Genomic DNA, 20,828 nt, shown 5'->3' on the forward strand with positions numbered 1-20,828 from the left:
AATGGCAAAAGTTTAAATTTTGTTTGGACTGAATTGCACTTATGTATGCGCAATTCTCAATGTAAAGTAAACCGCATGACCCCAATGAAGGTCCTTGATGTACACCTATGCACAGATAATACTGCAAAAATAAAATCTGAGAATTGAGAAGTATATCATATTAAACTTTAGAAATGAAAATGATCTTTGTTGAAAGAATTAAATATTTGAGCAAGTGAGTACTCCATAAGCAGCACTGAAACAAGGTGACATTGTGAATTTTTAGTATTGTTGAAGGATAAATGTTAACTTGACACATGTTGAAGGTCTCTGCTCCTCTTGGAATTTGAGGACTTGGGTGGACCCTCTACTTATTATCTCATTGTAATGACCACGTAGCACTTCCTTTATATTTCAGTTCGAAAGCTTACATTATCTGTTGGATTTAAAGTCTCAATCTGTTGACACAGGTGCAGGATAACGCCACTGAGCTAAGGCTAAAGCCAAAAGGTTTCATTAAAAAAATGTGGAGTGGTTTTTGCCACCAGCACCTCAGTAATTGATAGCATTTAGCATTTTGGAAATGCCAAACTCTACATCGTACCATTCTGAAACATGTCATTGTGTACTTGAAAGATTTTGATGGAAGCAGTACAAAATACGTTGCCATGAGCAATAAATCAATAATACAACATTGAGGAGGATTGGTTTTTTCATTGTCCGTAATTAAATGAATATCAAATGACCCAAGGTATATGATCCCCTTGGATTGAATATGCAGTAGTTAAAACCATATTTAGTGCTTTGAAAACATTTGATTTTCCTTTTAAAAATCACTAAATTGGAAGAGCATGAAGAATTCTTTCCAGCATTCTACTCTTTTTAAGGACTTGCTCCTGATATTGGGTAAGAACTACATTTATTTTGCCAATTCTAGTCAGATGTAGAGCTAGAGAAGTGATTGCTGGGCCTCTTTTGTATCATCGAAAATCACAGGTAAGGTGCCAGAAGACTGGAGGTTGGCTAACGTGGTGCCACTGTTTAAGAAGGGTGGTAAGGAAAAGCTAGGGAACTATAGACCGTGAGCCAGATGTTAGTGGTGGGCAAATTGTTGGAGGGAATCCTGAGGGACAGGATGTACACTTATTTGGAAAGGCAAGGACTGATTAGGGATAGTCAACATGACTTTGTGCGTAGGAAATCATGTCTCACAAACTTGATTGAGTTTTTTGAAGTAACAAAGAGGATTGATGAGGGCAGAGCGGTAGACGTGATCTATATGGACTTCAGTAAGGCGTTAGACAAGGTTCCCCATTGGAGACTGGTTAGCAAGGTTAGATCTCTCAGAATACAGGGAGAACTAACCATTTGGATTCAGAACTGGCTCAAAGATAGAAGACAGAGGGTGGTTGTGCAAGGTTGTTTCTTCACTGGTCACAGGCCTCCAGTCTGAGTGCCAGAAGGATCGGTGCTGGGACCTCTACTTTTTGTCATTTACATAAATGATTTGGATGCGAGCATAAGAGGTACAGTTAGTAAGTTTACAGATGACACCAAAATTGGAGGTATAGTGGACAGCGAAGAAGGTTACCTCAGATTACAACAGGATCCGGACCAGATGGGCCAATGGACTGAGAAGTGGCAGATGGAGTTTAATTCAGATAAATGCGAGGTGCTGCATTTTGGGAAAGCAAATCTTAGCAGGACTTATACACTTAATGGTAAGGTCCTAGGGAATGTTGCTGCAGGTTCATATCTCCCTGCGACTCCACTTTCAAGGAGCTAGGATAGTGAAGAAGGCATTTGACCAATAAAGGAAAGCATACTAGAGTATGGAGTACAGGAGTTGGGAGGTAGTGTTGCAGCTGTACAGAACTTTGGTGAGGCCATTGTTGGAATATTGCATGCAATTCTGGTCTCCTTCCTATCGGAAACATCTTGTGAAACTTGTAAATCTTTTCTGAACCCTTTCAAGGATGTTGCCGGGGTTGGAGGATTTGAGCAATAGGGAGAGGTTAAACAGGCTGGGACTGTTTTCCCTGGAGCGTTGGATGCTGAGGGGTGACCTTATAGAGGTTTAAAAAATTATGAGGGGCATGGATAGGGTAAGTAGGCAAAGTCTTTTCTCTGTGGTCAGGGAGTCCAGAACTAGAGGGCATAGGTTTAGGGTGAGAGGGGAAAGATATAAAAGAGACCTATGGGACAAGTGTTTCAGTGTGGTAAGTGTATGGAATGAGCTGCCAGAGGAAGTGTTGGAGGCTTGTACAATTGCCACATTTAAGAGGCATTTGGATGGGTGTATGAATAGGAAGGGTTTGGAGGGATATGGGCCAGGTGCTGGCAGGTGGAACTAGATTGGATTGGGATGTCTGGTCAGTGTGGACGGGTTGGACTGAAGGGTCTGTTTCCATGCTGTACATCTCTATGACTCTATGTAGGTTTTTGTATGGGATTCAAATCCAGATACAGTTATTGGCTAATCTCAGTGTTGTAACCCTGTATTTATCATAGAATTTCCTAGATAGTTGGAAAATTTCATTCAGACATTTTTAGCATTATTTGGGCATAACACTATTTAAATTTGTGCTATATTCCTTTTGTTTCAGAGTTAGACAGTTTGGACCATGTTTTACCAGCAGTCTCTACACTCAAGCTGAAAATAAAGCAAAGCTGAGAATTATAAGCATCTCTCATGGAAGCCATTCAAGTCTTCAGTTTTACAAATATGTTATTTAAGATGTATGATTCTCTATTTTTGGACATACTTGTTAAAATAAGTTTAACTGGGTTTGTGAAACATTCACTTCATCAGTGATTTACTTAACTTTCATAGGGGAAAAAATAATCCCAGGCTATCAGGAGGTCCATGGCTTACTATTGCTGTATGAGATTTTCCCCAAGCAATTGAAAATTCTGTTATTTGTGATGTTTTAAGGTATTTGGCTAATGAATGACGACAGTTTTCAATAAATAGGGAAACATTCATTTGAGGTTTTAGAAAACACTCCAGCATCGCAGAACTGATGCAGCAAAACTACTTCATGTACTAAATATTCATTTCTGATTTTGAGCAATAGAACTTTAACTATTTCACCAAACTGTAACTGAAATAATCACCTGATTATTTCAGGCGATAAGATCTTATGGAAGTAGTAGTATGAACTGTACCCTTTCCATCCTCCAACAATCAAGTTTCAGACCCAATTTACTTAGACTGTGAAAACTGTGCCTAAGCAAAGATTCAGCAGGCAATGTGCACACCAAAAGTGAGTAATTTCCCTGGAGCTGCATTAGCTGTAGAAAATTTGAGTGGATTGCAACTTTAGTTACTGTTCATAGGTCTACTCAAAGTCTACAGTGAAGTTAATGGCTTGGAATATCTTTTGATATTTAATCTTGTAGATTGACTATGATTTAGTGACTAATGGATGGAAAGTCAGTTTTTTTTTAACGTTACATTTATTTATTGTCAGGAACAAGATTAAGTAAACAGTTCATATGAAATCTGTTTATTTACAGCTGCTAATAAATAGCAAATCATAATTCAGTGGCCATGCTCAGTTTATGAGCATATTCTTTAAAGCAGTACACTCTAACCAACATCAAATAACATTTACAAATGTAAACACTGAAAAATAGACCTGTTTTCCTTAATATAAGTGTTAACTGGCAATATTTGGCCAGTTCCTACAACAATTAAATATGTTGCAATCAGTTCTTTTAAAAATGATTTTCCATAATCCATTAATGTGAATCTTTAACATGACTCACTATTTTGTGACCAGATAATTCTCGCTCCAAAATTAGAAGTACCTCATACAAAAAGTTGGTTTTTCAAATCAAGAAATGTGCTTAAAAATAAAATCTTATTTAAATTTGTTTGCTTCTAATTTAGTAAGATCTAGGGAAATATTAAAGTTAACGCAGTGTACTAGTAAAAATCAATTTTATCTGGTGTATATATTTCAAGCTAACATCAGGAATGTGATTTTTAACATAGTTCACTCAAACTTAAATAAAGGAAATGTTTGAACGGAGGAAAAATTGATAGTACGAAGGAATTCAGTACAAAATGGGTGTCAAAGCCAGGATAAGAATGTTATGGCACATTGAGTTCTCAAAATTTTCTCTAACATTTTGCAGGCTTTACAAGATACATAGAATATTTCTTTAAGCCTGAGAGATGGCAAACTAGAAGGGAAAAGAAGAATCAGAGTCCATGAACACATTGATTCATGAAATGTTGCCCTTGATTTTAAATGGGATAGAACAAGGAAAGGCTACTCATAGGAAAAATCCAAGATCAGCATGGTCATATTGAAAATTGTGGAGCAGGTTTGTAAGGTCTACTCATGCTCTTGGGATTATTCAGTCTCCTGCCCCTATTCAACTATTCAATTGGGTTATGATGATCTGTACTTAAGCTCCATTATCTGACTTTGACCTACATCCCTTTTTGCCCATCAACTCACTTGCCCCCATCCCCACACCCAAAAGCCTTGATTGGTCGCCATTTTGAATACTGTGTATCACTCCTGGCTTCACACCACAAATGACCACTGTTTCTCTAAATCCAATAATATTGGTGTTTTAAAAGGCTAAACGGAGGATAGGTTGCTTACCCTCTCAAACCGTATAAGCTTCAGTTATGTAGTGATTTAATTGAGATGCTACAAAAGGATCTTTGAGTGTTTCTGCATGTACACTATATGTATCAATCTTAAAATTCAGGAATGAAATTGGGAATGTAGATTTTTTTGTTGGTTTAATGAAAGTTGCTAGACTTTACTGTTTATCTCAGGCAAGATTTAAGTATTTAAAGTACAGGACAATTTGAATTACATTTCCAATTTCCTATAAATACATTTGAATAGGGAAAATGTTCAAGGGGCATGAATAATGTATTATGTAGCTCCATATCTGCAAAAAAGCTTTAGCTACTTTGCTATTTTCAAATTAACTCCTCACCATCAGCTGTCATTACAGCAAATGGCTTAATGAAAGAACTGATCCTCTTGGACATGAAATTTAGGCATATATGCAGTTCTGTCTCTTATAGTGTGGTCCTTTGACATTAAAGAAAATATTTAAATATCAAGTCTTAACAGCATGCTTGTTCAGTGATTTAACATAAAAATATACAGATCTTTCTCCAAACAAAACCACTGAAAATCAAGTGAGCCTCTGGATTAATAGCATTAAAGGTTTTCTGTTGCTGTTCTTGGCAATCCATCATTAGTCAGTTTATACCTATGAAGTTGACAAAAGGAAAAATTAGTAAGATACTATAGGAAGTAAAGTTTTCTCATTGAAGATTAAAAATATATCTACAATCTGACACATTATTCAGAAAGTTGTTAGTTAAAGCCACAATCAATCATTGAGCACTCATTTCCCTCTGTTCAAAATAGTGACAGTTAATGTCAGAATGGACACATGGTGGTGAATTCTGTGGTTGCCACACAATTCAATTTTAAATGTGTGCTACATTGAAGACACTTTTGGATGTTTCACAAAATTGGTAATGTAAATTTTGAACACTTCCTTCTTCCTGACTCATCCAGCCTAGCCAGGTTAATTAATTTCCTGGAATCAATACAGGTAAATGAGTTAAGAATGTGTTATGGGCAGCATGGTGGCTCAGTGGTTAGCACTGCTGCCTCATTGCACCAGCGACCCGGGTTCAATCCCAACCTCGGGCGACTGTGAGGAGTTTGTACATTCTCCCGCTGTCTGCATGGATTTCCTCTGGTTTCCTCCTACAGTCCAAAGATGTGCAGGTTAAGTGAATTGGCCATGCTAAATTGCTCAGTGTTCAGGGATATGTGCGTTAGGTGCATTAGTCAGTGGAAATGTGGAGTAATAGGGTAAGGAAATGGGTCTGGATGGGATACTGTTTAGAGGGTCAATGTGGACTTGTTGGGCCAAATGGCCTATTTCCACGCTGTCGTTTTTTTATGGAAAAGAGATCTAACTGAAAGATAAACATTGAATCACAATGTTTATAATCGTGTGCAATTGAAACGGATGTACAAGAACAGAGTTACAGACAATTCTTCAAATGACAGATTGCAGAAATAATAAAAAAAAATTGTATTTTTGGACTAAAATGAAAAATCAGTCGACAATGTTTGCAAATTTCAGAATACACTTTCCATAATTTGCAGTCCCTAGAATCTAGTTGCACAAGTGAAACTGATACCTGGATTATTCTTATATTCCTCCTCAACTAAAGACAATAAAAAGCAGATTTGTCTATGTATTAATTTGCAACATTGATTGTGGCAGGAATGGAAGAGAGAAACCGGCAATATGGATGATTGGAGATTACTTTTTTAAAAAAAAGTAGAGGTCCTTGAAGTAATACTTGGTGAGGAATTTAGAAGTTCTTGTGGAACAATTTAGTTTTTTTTGCTCTTCTTTCCTTTTTTCAAGACTGTCATACAGTTGATTAATTACTTTAATGTTCAAAGACAAATAAGGAATGCATCTTACCATTCTGTAAAACCTGGGGTTAATTTATCATTTGGGATGTCAATCAAAACCTTCAATAAAAGAAATTTTTTTAAAAATTAGATTATAATCTCCAATTTAGAAGCATTATCTATGCTTGATGTACACACTAAAATTCTATTCCTTTTTAGGGACACAGCAATGATGATTAAAATAAATATTCCAGAAACAAAGATTTAAAAAGGAATTGCTGTACTGAGGTCACCTGGGAAAGAAGAATTCTTGCATGAATATTTCTGCAGTAAAGTTCCAACCATTAAAATGAATAATAAGTCATAGAAAACAATCTTGCAGTGGCTAAACACAGCTGAAATGGGACAACTATGAAACACTAGTCTTTTGAAATCTCTGGTTTGATTCAGAACCTTGCCAGTGTATGGGTAGGGGTGCTGCAATATGTCTGTCCTTAAAGTCCAGATGGAGCAGGGGTACAGCCCGCACTACAATGCCTGTTCACTATTCAGTGATCCCTCCCCATAATAGCGAGAGGCAGGCCGTTAGGCTTTGCTGTAAATAGCAGTCCTCTCTCCATTCAAACACACAGCAAGATTTTTGTCTTTGGTTCAGGAAGTTAGCACTTAATGCACGCGTGACTTCCAAAAGAGAGCCTATTCACTCAATATTTTGGTCTTTGGCATTTGGGTGTCGGCTGAGCTCTAGCCTGTCATCTCTTAAAGTGACAATGAATGTGGGTGGATGGTGAGGCCAGAAAATGGCCTGATTCAATTTACTAGAACGTTGGCTCTGTTGTATTTGTAGGATTTGTTCCCTCCACCAAAAAAAAGAAGATGTTGAATGCCTGATGTCTTTGAAATTCACAAAATAAAATAAAAGCAATGTCAATGTTCTGAGGTGGCTTTAGCGGTTTAGTACTCAGAGATGCTGCAAGAGTCTTTAACGCTGCAGCAAACATCAGAACAATGTGAAAATCAAACAATAGGATCTTCTACATCCATTCATATATATCAAATTCTCCATATTGTAGAATGCAAAAGAGGACTTTAACCATTGCAGCGGAGACTCGTGTATCTGAATCCTTATGTTATACTGGTCAATTTAATTGTCTTTCATCTTCTGAGACAAAAATAAAGCATCATGCACCATCTAAAACTTTTTAAACTTAGCCTGGGGCATTTTTACAGCTAATGTTTCTCCCATTTCTTGTAAAAGCTGCATGACGCCATTAAATTGCAGGGGTTTTCAAATGTCCATCCCCATAATGCAGGTTGTGGGCTCATTACCCATATTCTCATTTCATGCTGGAGAAACTGCCAGGAACAGGAATGAGGGCAGATTCCGAGAAACTGTACTTGAATGGACAAAGGCATGAAAATCCAGCTCAAGTGAAAAATAATCATCTGCACAGGATTCCTTGGGGTTGTTCAATCTATGAAACCATCAAATGTAACTTTTTACCTTTGATACGAAGTACAGTTATACATAGGAAATATTCAATACATCATTCTCAAATTTCTTACATAATTTTTGCTATGTCAAATCTGATGTGACTAAGTTGAACAATAAAATCAAAATTATGTATATAAGATTATTCTGTAAGCACTTATCAACTGGTTAACTAAATTTGATTTGTAGTAGATGCAAAATATTGATAGTTCAGGAACAGTAAAACAACGTGTATGGACTTAGCAGTGAACAACTGTTCATGGAATGCTAAGAACTTAACTGAAAACATTACATCATATTTTGCACAATCGTGATATTTAGCAATCACTTACCTTTCCAAGCTCTTTCCTCTCATGGGATCCAAATGACCGGTTGTTCTTTACAGCAATGTCTAATTTGCGTTTTGGAATTTCACCTATTGAAACTGTAAACTCAAATCTGAAAGATGTGCAAATGAAACTACAATCAGGACTGATTTAAAATAAAATGTACAGTACACATTGATGTTGCTGAGAATCCTAGACACATTTTACGTGCTTTCTATTTAGTCATGTCCTCTCCATCTGCTGATCAAATACAAGATGGAAAACTGGGACTCTGTTGCTATTATGGAAATTTAACTTGTCAGCCTTTTAAAAATATACTACCTTGCATGGTCCAAACGTAAATTGATTTTACAATTAGTCATAAATCCAAAATTAGTTTCAAATAGTTCAATATCAATGTTTAGGTATTCAAAATGTATTGTCAATCACAGAATAAATTCTCATGCCACTCAAGCCAGTACTGTGTAGGTCTGCTCAATTCCATTGTTTATGAAACAAGTGCATAGTATACTTTTGCCTCTACATTCACTTACTTTTCATCGTATTGTGGATCCACAGTCTTCTTTTTGACGTGCGTTCTTCTCCGGCCTGACCAGCTTTTGTCAGGAAGAAGATAAAGTCGTACATATGGATCTGATCCATCATTTGAACAAGATATCAGGCTTCTGCAGTGCAAATATCAAACCCATTCAATTAAGTGGTGCACACAATTCTCTAGTGAAAGTAAAAACTCATGTATTACAATAAAATCCCACCCATTAACAATATCTTTGAAAAGCTTCAGACTCCATAATGTTGGACAGTGAATCTTTTGTAAGAACCTTTCACTTACATTCTGCTATTCTATGGCAGAACTGTATCTGTACTCCAGCAGCCTGCCTTTGATGCATTTGCCTGTTGTTTTCTTTTATTTAATTTTATTTTAAAAGAAGAAAATCTGACTAAGTTTCAACTGAATCAACTTATCCAGCCTTTTTGGGAAAGGGGGGTTCTAGAAATTTATTAATCTTTGTTTGAATTTGATTTAATTCCTAACTGGTCATTCTTTACTTTTAAAATTATACTCCTTTGCTCTGGATATTTCACTGAGAAAGAATTTCTTTGTTCACCCTCCCGATATATTTTTACTTTTTTAATCTCCCAGCTTCTTAGGCTGTATTGAAACTCTTATTACAGTCAGAGTCAGAGACATACAGCATGGAAACAGACCCTTCGGTCCAACCCGTCAATGTTGTCCCAACCCAATCTAGTCCCACCTGCCAGCACCTGGCCCATATCCCTCCAAACCCTTTCTATTCATATAACCATCCAGATGCCTTTTAAATGTTGCCTCCACCACTACCTCTGGCAGCCTATTCCAGACATGCATCACCCTCTGCATGAAAAGGTTGCCCCTTAGGTCTCTTTTATATATTTTCCCTCTCACCCTAAACATCTGCCCTCAAGTTCTGGACTCCCTCACCCCAGGGAAAAGACCTTGTCTATTTACCCTATCCATATCCCTCGATTTTGTAAACCTACATAAGGCCACCCCATAGCCTCTGACACTCCAAGGAAAAACAGCCCTAGCCTATTCAACCTCTCCCTATAGCTCAAATCCTCCAACCTGGCAATGTCCTTGTAAATCTTTTCTGAACCCCTTTGAGTATTATTTTGCTCAAAAACTGCATGAATCCATGTAAGATTCTGTAAATCCCTTTTTTAGAAATAAAATCAGTCTAAACATTGGGGCATGGACAGCCTCACAACTTTAATGCATTATCGAGGCGACATGGCACCTATTGTTAAAGTTCACGACAATGTAACTTTGAAAAAAATGTTCTGGGATTTACATATGAAAGAACTGAAACCAACATGGTCATTCTAAAAGATGAGAGACTTAACAAACAATCCAGGTCTTTTTCAATATATAATTTCAGTTGCATCACACTGTAGACTTTGCTATGAATTCTGTGACTTACGAAATTATACTCCACAACCACCTGATGAAGGAGCAGCGCTCTGAAAGCTCATGCTTCCAAATAAACCTGTTGGACTATAACCTGGTGTTCTGTGATTTTTAACTTTGTACACTCCAGTCCAACACCAGTTCCTCCTGTCTTCTAATTTTAAGACTAGATGAAGCCCTATAACTGTTATTCTTAGTAAATGCTCATAAACAGTTGCCTAAGATTCAGCCTAAGATCTTTAATCAACAGATTAAAGTAATTCCTGAAAAACTATGGCATACTGGTGTGATGACCAATGTTTCATCCCATTGTTGCTGAAAACAAAATCAGGCCTCCAGCAAGATTAGTTCGTTACTAGATTTATTTCACCCTCATTTCGCAGGCAGGACATGCAAGTTTAAGCCACTTATTTTCATGGAATATCATTTTATACAACACGTACTACTTTAACTGTGTATCAGCCATAAGTATTACCTGCAACAATGAACAATTACAATCAGACTGTGGCGTGCAGTAGAATATCGCACAGTGAGCTGGATTTTGCCTAAAGATTCTTCATTCAGGGCCACACCACTGAAAGAAAAATTAAGACAATAGTTTGCTTATCTATACATATCTAAATGTGTTTCAAGTAGTTTGAAATCTTCATTTCTGCAATTACTCAGTGGTGCCTTCTCAACATTAGTTGCCGTCGTCAACATGCACAAACTATGGGAATTAAAGTTCAGCTATAAACATTGAACTTGACTCGATTATACTGTCGACTAAGCAACACTTCAAAGGAAATGTTCCAGATTTCCTAATTCTATTTAATTTTATAATGATGTGTCCAGAAATTTGCATTATATCTGCTAATCAGAAAATTTGAAAACTCAAGACAGACATTTAGATCCTAAATGAGTGCCAACTATCCAACAATATCCCAGGGTGATGTCTGACACTGTATCTATACGTTAGGTTCAGTAGGAGGACTTAGGGCATGAGTATTCCTGACAAAGGAAACCCCGACCTCCATTGTGATGATGGTATTACTTGTCGGGAAAAGCTGTGTTTCTATTACCATTTCCCTGTCTAATTTATGGCACTTTCTGGTCAACCCCTGTCATATTTTGGTGCCAATAGTTTATAAGTAGATAATATTAAAAATAAAAACTTGGGCCGGGAGTAGGCAGTTCGGCATCTTGAACCTGCTCTGCCACTTAACACAATCATAGTTGATCTCATCTTTCCCTCAACTCCCTTTTCCTGCCTGCTCATCCTTTAATACATTACTAAACAAATACCTGTTTGCCTCCTTCTTAAATTTATTCTATGTCCCCGTACCATTGCACTCTGGAGTAGTGAATTCCAGATTCACAGCTCTTTAAGACAACTAAATTCCCTCATCTGTTTAAATCTGCTATCCCTTTAACCTAAAACTATGATCTCTCATTCTAGATTGCTGCACATGAGGAAACATCCATTCTATGTCTACTTTCTCAATCTGCTTTAGCATCTTCTATACCTCAATTTGATCTCTTGTTCTTCTAAACTCAAAGTATAAACTTAAATTGCTCAATCTCTCTTCATTAGAAAAATTCCTCATCTTTGGAATGAATCTATTAAAGCTACACAGAACTGCCTTTAAAACAACTACGTTCCTCCTTAAGTAAGCAGACCAATATTACACATAGTACTCCAGAGGTGGTCTCACTAAGACCTTATGGATTTACTTAAATTGGTTAGAAACATGCAAACAGACTTTTCATTGTACATTCCTCCTATACAAAAATATCGAGAAACTTTGACTCCAAAGTGAAATTATTGAACTTTAATTACCATAGCTTTTATTAGCTGTGTGTGTGAAATGATTCATCCAAATGTTCCTATAATATTCTGCTCAGCAGAGATGTTTGATATTGAAATTTCAGGAATTCATTTCTAATTTCTAGATCATTGTACTTATCTCATTCTCCGATTTATTTTGATCAGCTAGAATGGATCTTTCTACAACTGAAACTGTACATGTTGCTCAAATTATTTTTACATTCAAAGTCTGGTAACTGTAGGCTAAATTTAGGCAAATTACACAGTTATCCATTGTTTTCAATTAAAAAAAAATGTAGACAAAACTGAAACACAAAGACAGACAAATTCAAATCCACAAGTAGATCAAGGTGACATGAGATTAGTTGAGAATGTCAATATTTTTCTGGCCAGCACCCAGAAAGTTTCAAATAATACTTATTGGAAAGGAACGTTTGCATCAACTAATTTATGTAGTAAATTTTAGCTTAGAAACAGTAAGCAAGTACAGGCTGTTCTGCTATAACATGCATTTCATTAACCAAATTTGCTATAATAAGATTGACAAATTGGGGACACTGCTTCTAAAGCATGATTTTTTTTAAATGTATGTTGGCAGTAACGCAATAACATTGCCAACACTCTAAGCATGGTTTCTAAAGCGTGATTTTTCTATAACATGGGGTTGCACAAGAACACAACCATCGTGTTATAGAAGAACTACCTATACATGGTTTTAAAATCTTCAATGGTTTTTATTGTTTTGTTAGTACAGTGACAAATTTTAGTTCTTAGTTTGTATCTGCCTAAATTAACTAATTGTTCTGTGCTTCTTTCAGTCATCATCGCAAAGTTTTGATGGCTCCTCACTTTAACTGGAATTCCTACCTAGTTATATTTTAACCCAATGTTTGTATCACAGGCTGAAAAATTCATCTTTGAACAACCTTTAAATACTGTACTTGAAGTTTCAAAACACAAAAGATGTAATTACAAAAATCAAAACAGACTATACTTTGTCAGCTGCTGAGGATCAAGGTTAGAAATGGTGAGTGACGATTCAACAGTAGTCCTAGTCATATCTTTTAAGGCATCCGAGGAGCTGGACTGTGTTGGAGATATTGGCAGTTCTGATTTAATTTCATCACCGTCTTTAGACAGTCTTTCTTCTTTCTCCATCGGGTCACATACTGTACTATTACCGCATGTCTCTGGAACATCTGGTGATCCTAAAGTTGGAGGAGGAGTGTTAGGCTGGCTCCCAGTTTTCTTTTTCTTTATTGAAATAGGACCCTTTTTAAGGGCATTCAGTCCTGTGTTGACACTGTCAGGATCTGGTTCCTCAGTGGTGAGTATCTGTGAATTTCACAACGAACAAACATCAGCAAGCAGCTCTCAGCCAGAAACCCTTGCAGTTGCTAATACTAATCTTCATAATTTAATAGTCACTCTTCTCAGATGTTTAGAAGTAGGAGATGATGCATTTTGGTAGAAAGACCATGGACAGATAATACAAAATACATAGTACTAATCTTAAGAGGGTCTATATATATATATCATATATATATATATAGTTGAAGATAGCAGATAGTTGGATAAAGCATTCATTATTCTGGGCTTTAAAAGGGACAGATAGTGCAGGAGTAAGGAGGTTATACTGAACTTGAACGAGACACTCGTATGCAACACTGATACTCAGCTGGAGTATTATGTTCAATTTTGGTCACTATATTTTAAAAGGAGAATGTGAACATTTTGGGGAAAGAACATGGAATAGATTTACAAAGACTGTTCCAGATTTAAGCAACTGCAGTTATGGACATTGTTTGGAGAAATTGAACTGTTTCCATTAGAGAGAAGACCAAGAGCGGATTTGATTGAAGTTTTCAAAATCTTGAAGTGGCTACAGAGAATAGATGGGGACAACCAGTGTCTTCTTATAGAAGGTTTGAGAATGAGAGGACGCAAATAAAAGACAATTTGCAAAAGCAGCAACTGTAATGTGTTAGAAAATGTTCACACAGCAAGTAGACAGGATCTAGAAAACATTGCCTGGACGAATAGTAGAGGTCAGCTGCTCTGAAGGGCCATGCACAGTGATCTGTGTGCCAATGCCAGTTGCATTACTGGCTTCTGGAACTGGACATGAAACGATTATTTAGACAGAAATAGTACTCAGGATTATGGGGAAAACGTAGGAGATTTCCATTCAGTCATTATGCTCCTTGAGACAGCTAGTGTGGACATAACAGGCATAACAATTCTGTGATTCAATTCCATAACACAAAACTGCCCAGAATTTTAATGCCATTCTAAATGATGAAAGCAGAGCTTCAGATTGTTAAATCCAGGCATGGAAGCTGAATGTGCTCATGTTACATTCTTCTGTTCTTTTTAAGATTACATACAGGAAGAGCAACTGGAAAAGTGCATTAAGTTGAGCAGTAGGAACCAACAAATGTATTATGAGGAGTAGGCTATTCTGCCTTTTAGACCTACTCTGCCATTTGATAAGTGTATGACCAATCTGATTGGGGCTTTACCTTTACATTCCATCAAGCAATAATCTGTAATTCAGCCTTAAGCACACATAGTAAGAATATGTCACTGAAGAAACTCTGGTGTTAAATGGAAAACATGTTAAGTTGATGCAATCAAAATCCCTGTTAACTGGGAAAATGGTAGAATGTCGACAAAAATAAAAACCCAAGGACACAAGTTATGTCAAATAAAAGTCCATCTTCAGCACAAACAGAGAAGAACTGTGCAATAAGGGCTTATTTGGACACGAAAGAAAAAATAATAGCTTAGCAAGAGTAATTCAACATCTGACTGCTATCATGGGACAATGATACAGGCCATTGCTGGATGCAAAGGGATTGATCACCTAATACAAAAGTATTGGAATCAGCCCATTTCTGCTTTGAGTTTCTTTGAGCGAAATGGATTATTCAAGCCTTTGTTCATCTTCGGTCAGGTGCTGTTGCAATGTCACCTCCAAACAAAAGAAAAAAATGGTTAGGAATCCTGGGAAGTATTCATGTTGTCTGGACTGGTCTTTCCATAGATAAGAATGGGATTTATTTCAATGATCATACTTGCCCGGACCAAGATTGGAATATTCAGGATGATAGGACCTCAGACATCCTGAACACAGCATGGACAACCACAACATATTGGATATGAATCATTACAAAAAAGGGGTGAAATCAAAGGAACTGCAGTTGAAGAGTCAGGACTGATCAGTCTAATAGAGGCCTACAATCAACAGTGGATGGGCCAGCCATATGAGGATTCTAAGTGTTCCAGCTAAATCAGTGATCTTGTCAGGATAGGTCTGCAGTCATAAGGGGGATGGGGTCAAGAATAATAAATCAATCTGTCTGCCTTGCAGACCACAATTCTCACCAGAAGGACCAACTGCATAGAAGACTAAGTTATCAGCTAAATCTGACGGGTATTGGGGCTGAGATTTTAAAAATTAATTTCACAGTAGCAATCAAATTCAGGGAGTTTGGGAATGATTTGAGGTTTGGGGCAGTAACACGAGATGTTGCCTGTGGTTTCTCAGTAAAAAGTGTTAAGTTGGTGTGGTTGTGTTTTGATTGGAAGTGGAGGTTAAATTGTGGAGGGATTTAAATCAGATAAACCAATCAAGATATCATACTTTTTAGACCAGCTCAGATATTTTGTATCAGCATATCAGAAGATTAGTTTAATAAACAAGCTTGTGGTTGAGCCAAATCCGGTGTCTGTGCAATTTTGTTCTTAATGAAAATCCAAGGTTTTGGAGGGGGCTATTGGCAGTGAATGATTCAGAATGGAACCTGTTTACAAATCTACTTAAACTGATTGGTATTAAATTTCTAAGGTTTTAACAGTGATGCTGTGTAAATATTTGATAGAATTGGATTTAGCTTGCATGAGAAGTTAACAAAGCCTTCTATGCTATCACATCTGTGCATAACATATATTCATATCTAAGAAAGCAAGATTCACCAAAATAGGTAATAAAACTCTGATATATTTAACCTACAATGGGTCTATGACAGAATAGGGATAGTGACGTCCCTGCCTATTGGCCAGCAGCTCCAGGTTCAAATCTCATTCCAACACCTTATGAACAAGGAAAGTGCATTATACAATGGCCAAACAGGATTTGCATATAGATGCTCAACCTAGGACAGCATGGATTCCTGGTCAAAGAAAACCACTATTCATTGCTCTATGACTACAATGTACCTGCCAAAGTCCTTGGTTAAAAATCACAACACCAGGTTACAGTCCAAAAGGTTGGACCATAACCCTGGTGTTGTGTGATTTTTAACTTTATCCACCCCAGTCTAACATTGGCTCCTCCACGTTAAAGTCCTTGGTGACAGAGTAACTGAGACACACCCCTTTGGATGGTTCAATTGGCTGGACAGCCAGTGTGGAACACACGGTGCCAACAATGTGGGGTTCAATTCCTGTTCATGCTGGATTTGGGACACAGCTCCTAGTCCTACTTGTGTACGAAAAGATTAAGAGAAAAGATTTCACATACCCGAAGAACCATCTTCAATTTTACAAGGCTGTTGGGGCCCGAGTGTTCCAGTGGAAACCTTTGGTCAAGGGTCAGATTTGAGGCTTTCAACAATTGATACAAAGGAATGGTCAAGATCCCAAGGGCACACTCCCAGTCTTTGTCTTTGATCTTCTCAAAACAAATTATAACAGTAGTTTGCATATTTTACTTAATAAAACTGAACATATAATAAATCACTTTTGCAATTAATGAATGAACATGCATACATTAACAATATTAGCTAATAATCTACTTAATTCCAGAAAGTAACTTTAAACGATATAGCTTATCCATGCTTCATATATCTATTCAAATTTCTAAAGTGTTGGGAAGGGAAAATATTAATTGGATCATTAATTTCTTGGATGGTAGAAACCAGGAAGTGATCAAAGGCAACTGTGTGAACTGGACAATTGTGAACCAAGCTGTATTCCTAGTGACAATGTGAGAGACTATTGCTGTTTGAATAACAAGGCATTCCAACTTTTAAGCAAAAACAGTTTTGGTTTGTATCAAGCTCATGGACCTGCAATGCTATTCTACAGCATGTCAGCATACAATAATCACTAGACCGAGTTGAACATTTGGCCCCTATGAACCAGGAGTGCAATTGGTAGACAAACATTCAGCTGCCCTCAGTTGTTCCATTGCCAGCATATCAACAAGTGTTTGAGTAACCACATTCTAATGAGATCCCTTCAACTCATGGAACCAAAGTACATTTTTTCCTGATTGCCGCCTCATGCTCTCTTAGATATGCAAGCAAGCACTGCAGCATGGGAGGCAAATGCAATCTATAAACTGCTCTGTTGGCACAAGCCAAATCAAAAGCACTGTACTAACCAGCATCTTGGCTCGATGCCAGTGCCACATAAAAGGGAAATAAACAACCGGTGGAGGTTGCTGGCAATATTAGAAAGGTTCTGCCTCAGGCTCCCTAGAAGGAAGCTGATTAGTGTGTGTGGGATGATGCACTGGCTGCTTTCAATGTGCACTGGCACCACATGCAAGTAACAAGGTGCTGTCGTTTGAAGCAGCACAGGATATAGTTCCCGATGGAATGCATGATACACGAGGAGGAGACCAGGTTGGAAATACTGCAAGGTGATGGACGTTTCTAGCAAGTTGAGACAGGCCCACAATCAGAAAGTCTAAGTGTAATGTGACTAGTTACATGACATTACTGAAGCCACAGATGCTCCGAAAGCAACACCTCAATGCTACAGACTAACCCTGTCACTCCTACAGTCGTACTCAGATCGAGAGCACAAAAATGTGGCCCTTCAGGCCATTAAGTCTGTGCAAATTAAAAAAAACGTACCTAACCATTCTAATCCCTTTTTTCAGCATTTAGCCCATACCCATGTGCACCTTGACCTCTGGTCGTGTTGTTTCTTGGAAGAAACCACTGGCATCACTCCTGATCCCATGGTAACAGAATCTACAGAAGCAGCCATCATCAGCTACAGACGGACTTGCACAAGAGGGCCAATATAGACAGTGAGCTTCACCTCAGAGTATGGATGGCTTATTGCCACCTGCTTTCAGAAGGACTAAGCCATGTGGATCGATTTCTTTAACCATTCTCTTTATGATGGACCAACTGGATGGGAGGTTGTGACACCCTCTATTCAACATACTTCATTGTCTGAGGAAAGTTTCATACTGCTTGTATTGTAAAGAATGGTGCCAATGTTTATTTTCCTGTTTGGTTGCAATCTGATTATTTTGAGGCATCAACCCTAGCTGAGAAACCTCTAGTCTCTGTTAATAGTACACATCTATCTGCCACACCATGGGCTGCGAGTCCCATAAATGGGTTGATGGAGGGTTTCAATATTTTGGGAGAGAAAGCTGATTTGGGAGTACTTATACTGGAGAAGAGTCCCGAGGTCTGTGACATCCTATCTGATAGGAAATCCCAGCCAGAGCAAAGATTTTTCCTTCCTTCAGCTCATAAATGCAAGTCTGTATCACTTCCATGAATTGTCTGTGCAGGGCCCACTCTGCAATTGCTGCAGGCCCAATATCTGGCCTTTGAACAGATGGGCAGGCAGCATCCAGGGAACAGGAGAATCGACGTTTCGGGCATAAGCCCTTCTTCAGGAAGGGCTTATGCCGAAACGTCGATTCTCCTGTTCCCTGGATGCTGCCTGACCTGCTGCGCTGTTCCAGCAACACATATTCAGCTCTGATCTCCAGCATCTGCAGACCTCACTTTCTCCTTTGAACAGATGGGACAAAGTGTGCTACACCAAATACAAATTCTTGAACTTTGCTATCTTGGGGTGATCTTTCATGGACAGATCTTTGTATCAGACACGCTATATAGCCTCCAAATTGATTTTCAATCATTTCTGAGAAGGTGCAGTCCCCAATTATTAAATTTGAAAAGAGAGGTTTATAACTTGACAGATATTGGGCCCTGGTCTTCACTTCAAAATACTCAGGGTGCATGGAGCTGGCTAACAAGGGGAACCTCCAGGTTTGGGCGATGGTTAAAGTTGTAGACACACTCAATAATCAGTACCATGACTAGGTGCTTGGGTTGGAAGTGGGATTAAGGGTTGAGATCAGTGAAGAGATTGGTACCAGGTGGAGCGATGATAGATGTTGCAAGTTCAGGCCTGTTACGACAGGCTCCATTAGTATAGGAACAAAAACAGAAGGGTCACTGGACATGAAAAATTAACTCTGATTTCTCTCTGCAGATATTGCCAAACCTGATGAGTTTTTCCAGCAATTTCTGTTTTTCTTTCTGATTTCCTGCATCCGTAGTTATTTTGGTTTTCTATTGGTGTAGGATTGAGTGGGGCACTCACTCCTGCTAGCTCCACATTCAAGCAAGCTACTTGTCTTCTTTGATGTTTGCAATCCCAATAGAGGTTTTTTGGACAGCCACATGGAAAATCATTATTACAGAAGGTGGCCTGAAATAAGAGTTAAGCCCCTAAATTGCACTTGGCTAAAATGCGTAATGTATCTTTTTGATCCTCTTGTTTTACCTTAAGCTACATGTAGGTTACACACTTTAGATATTTGTTCAAGCTTCCCATCAGCCTCATTGGAACTTCATTAAGAGTTGAAGTGTGGTGCTGGAAAAGCACACTAAGTCATGCAGCATACGAGGAGCAGGACAGTTGATGTTTCAGGCATAAGCCCTTCATCAGGAATGTTGCCCAAAACATCAACTGTCCTGCTCCTCAGATGCTGCCTGATCTGCTGTGCTTTTCCAGCACAACACTTTTCAACTCTGACTCCCCAGCATCCGCAGTCCTCACTTTCTCCTGGAACTTCATTAAACAGAGTGAGCCAATTGTTGTTGTATACTTTGGCGATTTCTTGAAGCAATTTCAAAATTTGACAACGCAAGGCATTTTAGTACTGAAAATGAATCTGAACTTATACAACACAATATTGTCATCTTTAATTCTGTCTCAATTATTGAAAACATTGTTTTATATTATTATTTTACCTCTAAGCTTAGCTGTTCGGAGTGAACATTTTTGATGAAGAATACAAATGCTTGTTCCCAAATTGGTGAACTGGTATTGTAGCAAATCTGTGAATCCAAAGTTGATAGTTAAATATGCACAGTCTTTCACAATGCTAATAACATTTGTAAATTATTTAATTGATTTGTTTAAGTGAAATGCTAATTGACATCAGGAATTTCCTGTTGGTAAGTAAAGTGCTTCATTCTTGAGAAGAAATTGTTTACACTGTGGTATGTTAACACAAATGTAAATCTTTAATCATTTTTGAAATTCAGGTTTTAATCATTTGATGTCCAAATAATTTAATAAGATTTCACAACTTTCTCAATACTTTTACATATCCTGTATATGCACACTTGCATTGTGGCTTTTCATTTTTTTCCCCCAATGTTGCAGTCAAGATGATAAACAAGCTGCCTCCCAGGTTCTTGTAATGGGGGAGATTTTCATTTGTATAGCACTGCTTCTGGATATACCTCGATTCACCGCTGCAGGGAACACCTTAGGCTGCTACCTATGTGATCTCCAATGACAATCAACAAAGAAAGATGTTGGCCCTGGGGAATCAACACAAATCTGCAAATACCATTAACAGTGACCTTCCACAAGCACATTTCTCCCCAAGGACTTTAAACTCCACAGCACCAACAAAGCCACTAATAGCGAAAAGAAATTCCCCTACAAAGACTCCAGTAACTGACAGCTGAAAATCAGGAAGAATATATGCCATGTCATGGGCCCTTTGAATATCGAGGCTGCACAATTTCCAGAACATTGCTTAAGTTTGCAAAATTATTTCCTACACCAG

The 20,828-nt window shown here is 37.9% G+C and overlaps 1 protein-coding gene across 1 annotated transcript in view; it reads right to left on the bottom strand.

Moving 5' to 3' along the window:
* Positions 1 to 3,341: 3,341 nt before the first annotated feature.
* The window catches only part of LOC122551676 (extended synaptotagmin-3-like), a 141,892-nt gene continuing 124,405 nt past the window's right edge, over positions 3,342 to 20,828 (bottom strand). The window contains exons 16-23 of the mRNA XM_043693985.1: positions 19,999 to 20,085; positions 16,503 to 16,652; positions 12,972 to 13,312; positions 10,646 to 10,744; positions 8,756 to 8,887; positions 8,229 to 8,334; positions 6,475 to 6,524; positions 3,342 to 5,229 (exon numbers count right to left, since the gene is read on the bottom strand). Of these exons, the coding sequence (XP_043549920.1) occupies positions 5,178 to 5,229; positions 6,475 to 6,524; positions 8,229 to 8,334; positions 8,756 to 8,887; positions 10,646 to 10,744; positions 12,972 to 13,312; positions 16,503 to 16,652; positions 19,999 to 20,085 (1,017 nt within the window). The 3' untranslated portion in view covers positions 3,342 to 5,177. The remainder of the gene's footprint in view (positions 5,230 to 6,474; positions 6,525 to 8,228; positions 8,335 to 8,755; positions 8,888 to 10,645; positions 10,745 to 12,971; positions 13,313 to 16,502; positions 16,653 to 19,998; positions 20,086 to 20,828) is intronic.

Source organism: Chiloscyllium plagiosum, chromosome 7, assembly GCF_004010195.1.
Source record: "Chiloscyllium plagiosum isolate BGI_BamShark_2017 chromosome 7, ASM401019v2, whole genome shotgun sequence".
NCBI classification, from domain to species: Eukaryota; Metazoa; Chordata; class Chondrichthyes; order Orectolobiformes; family Hemiscylliidae; genus Chiloscyllium; species Chiloscyllium plagiosum.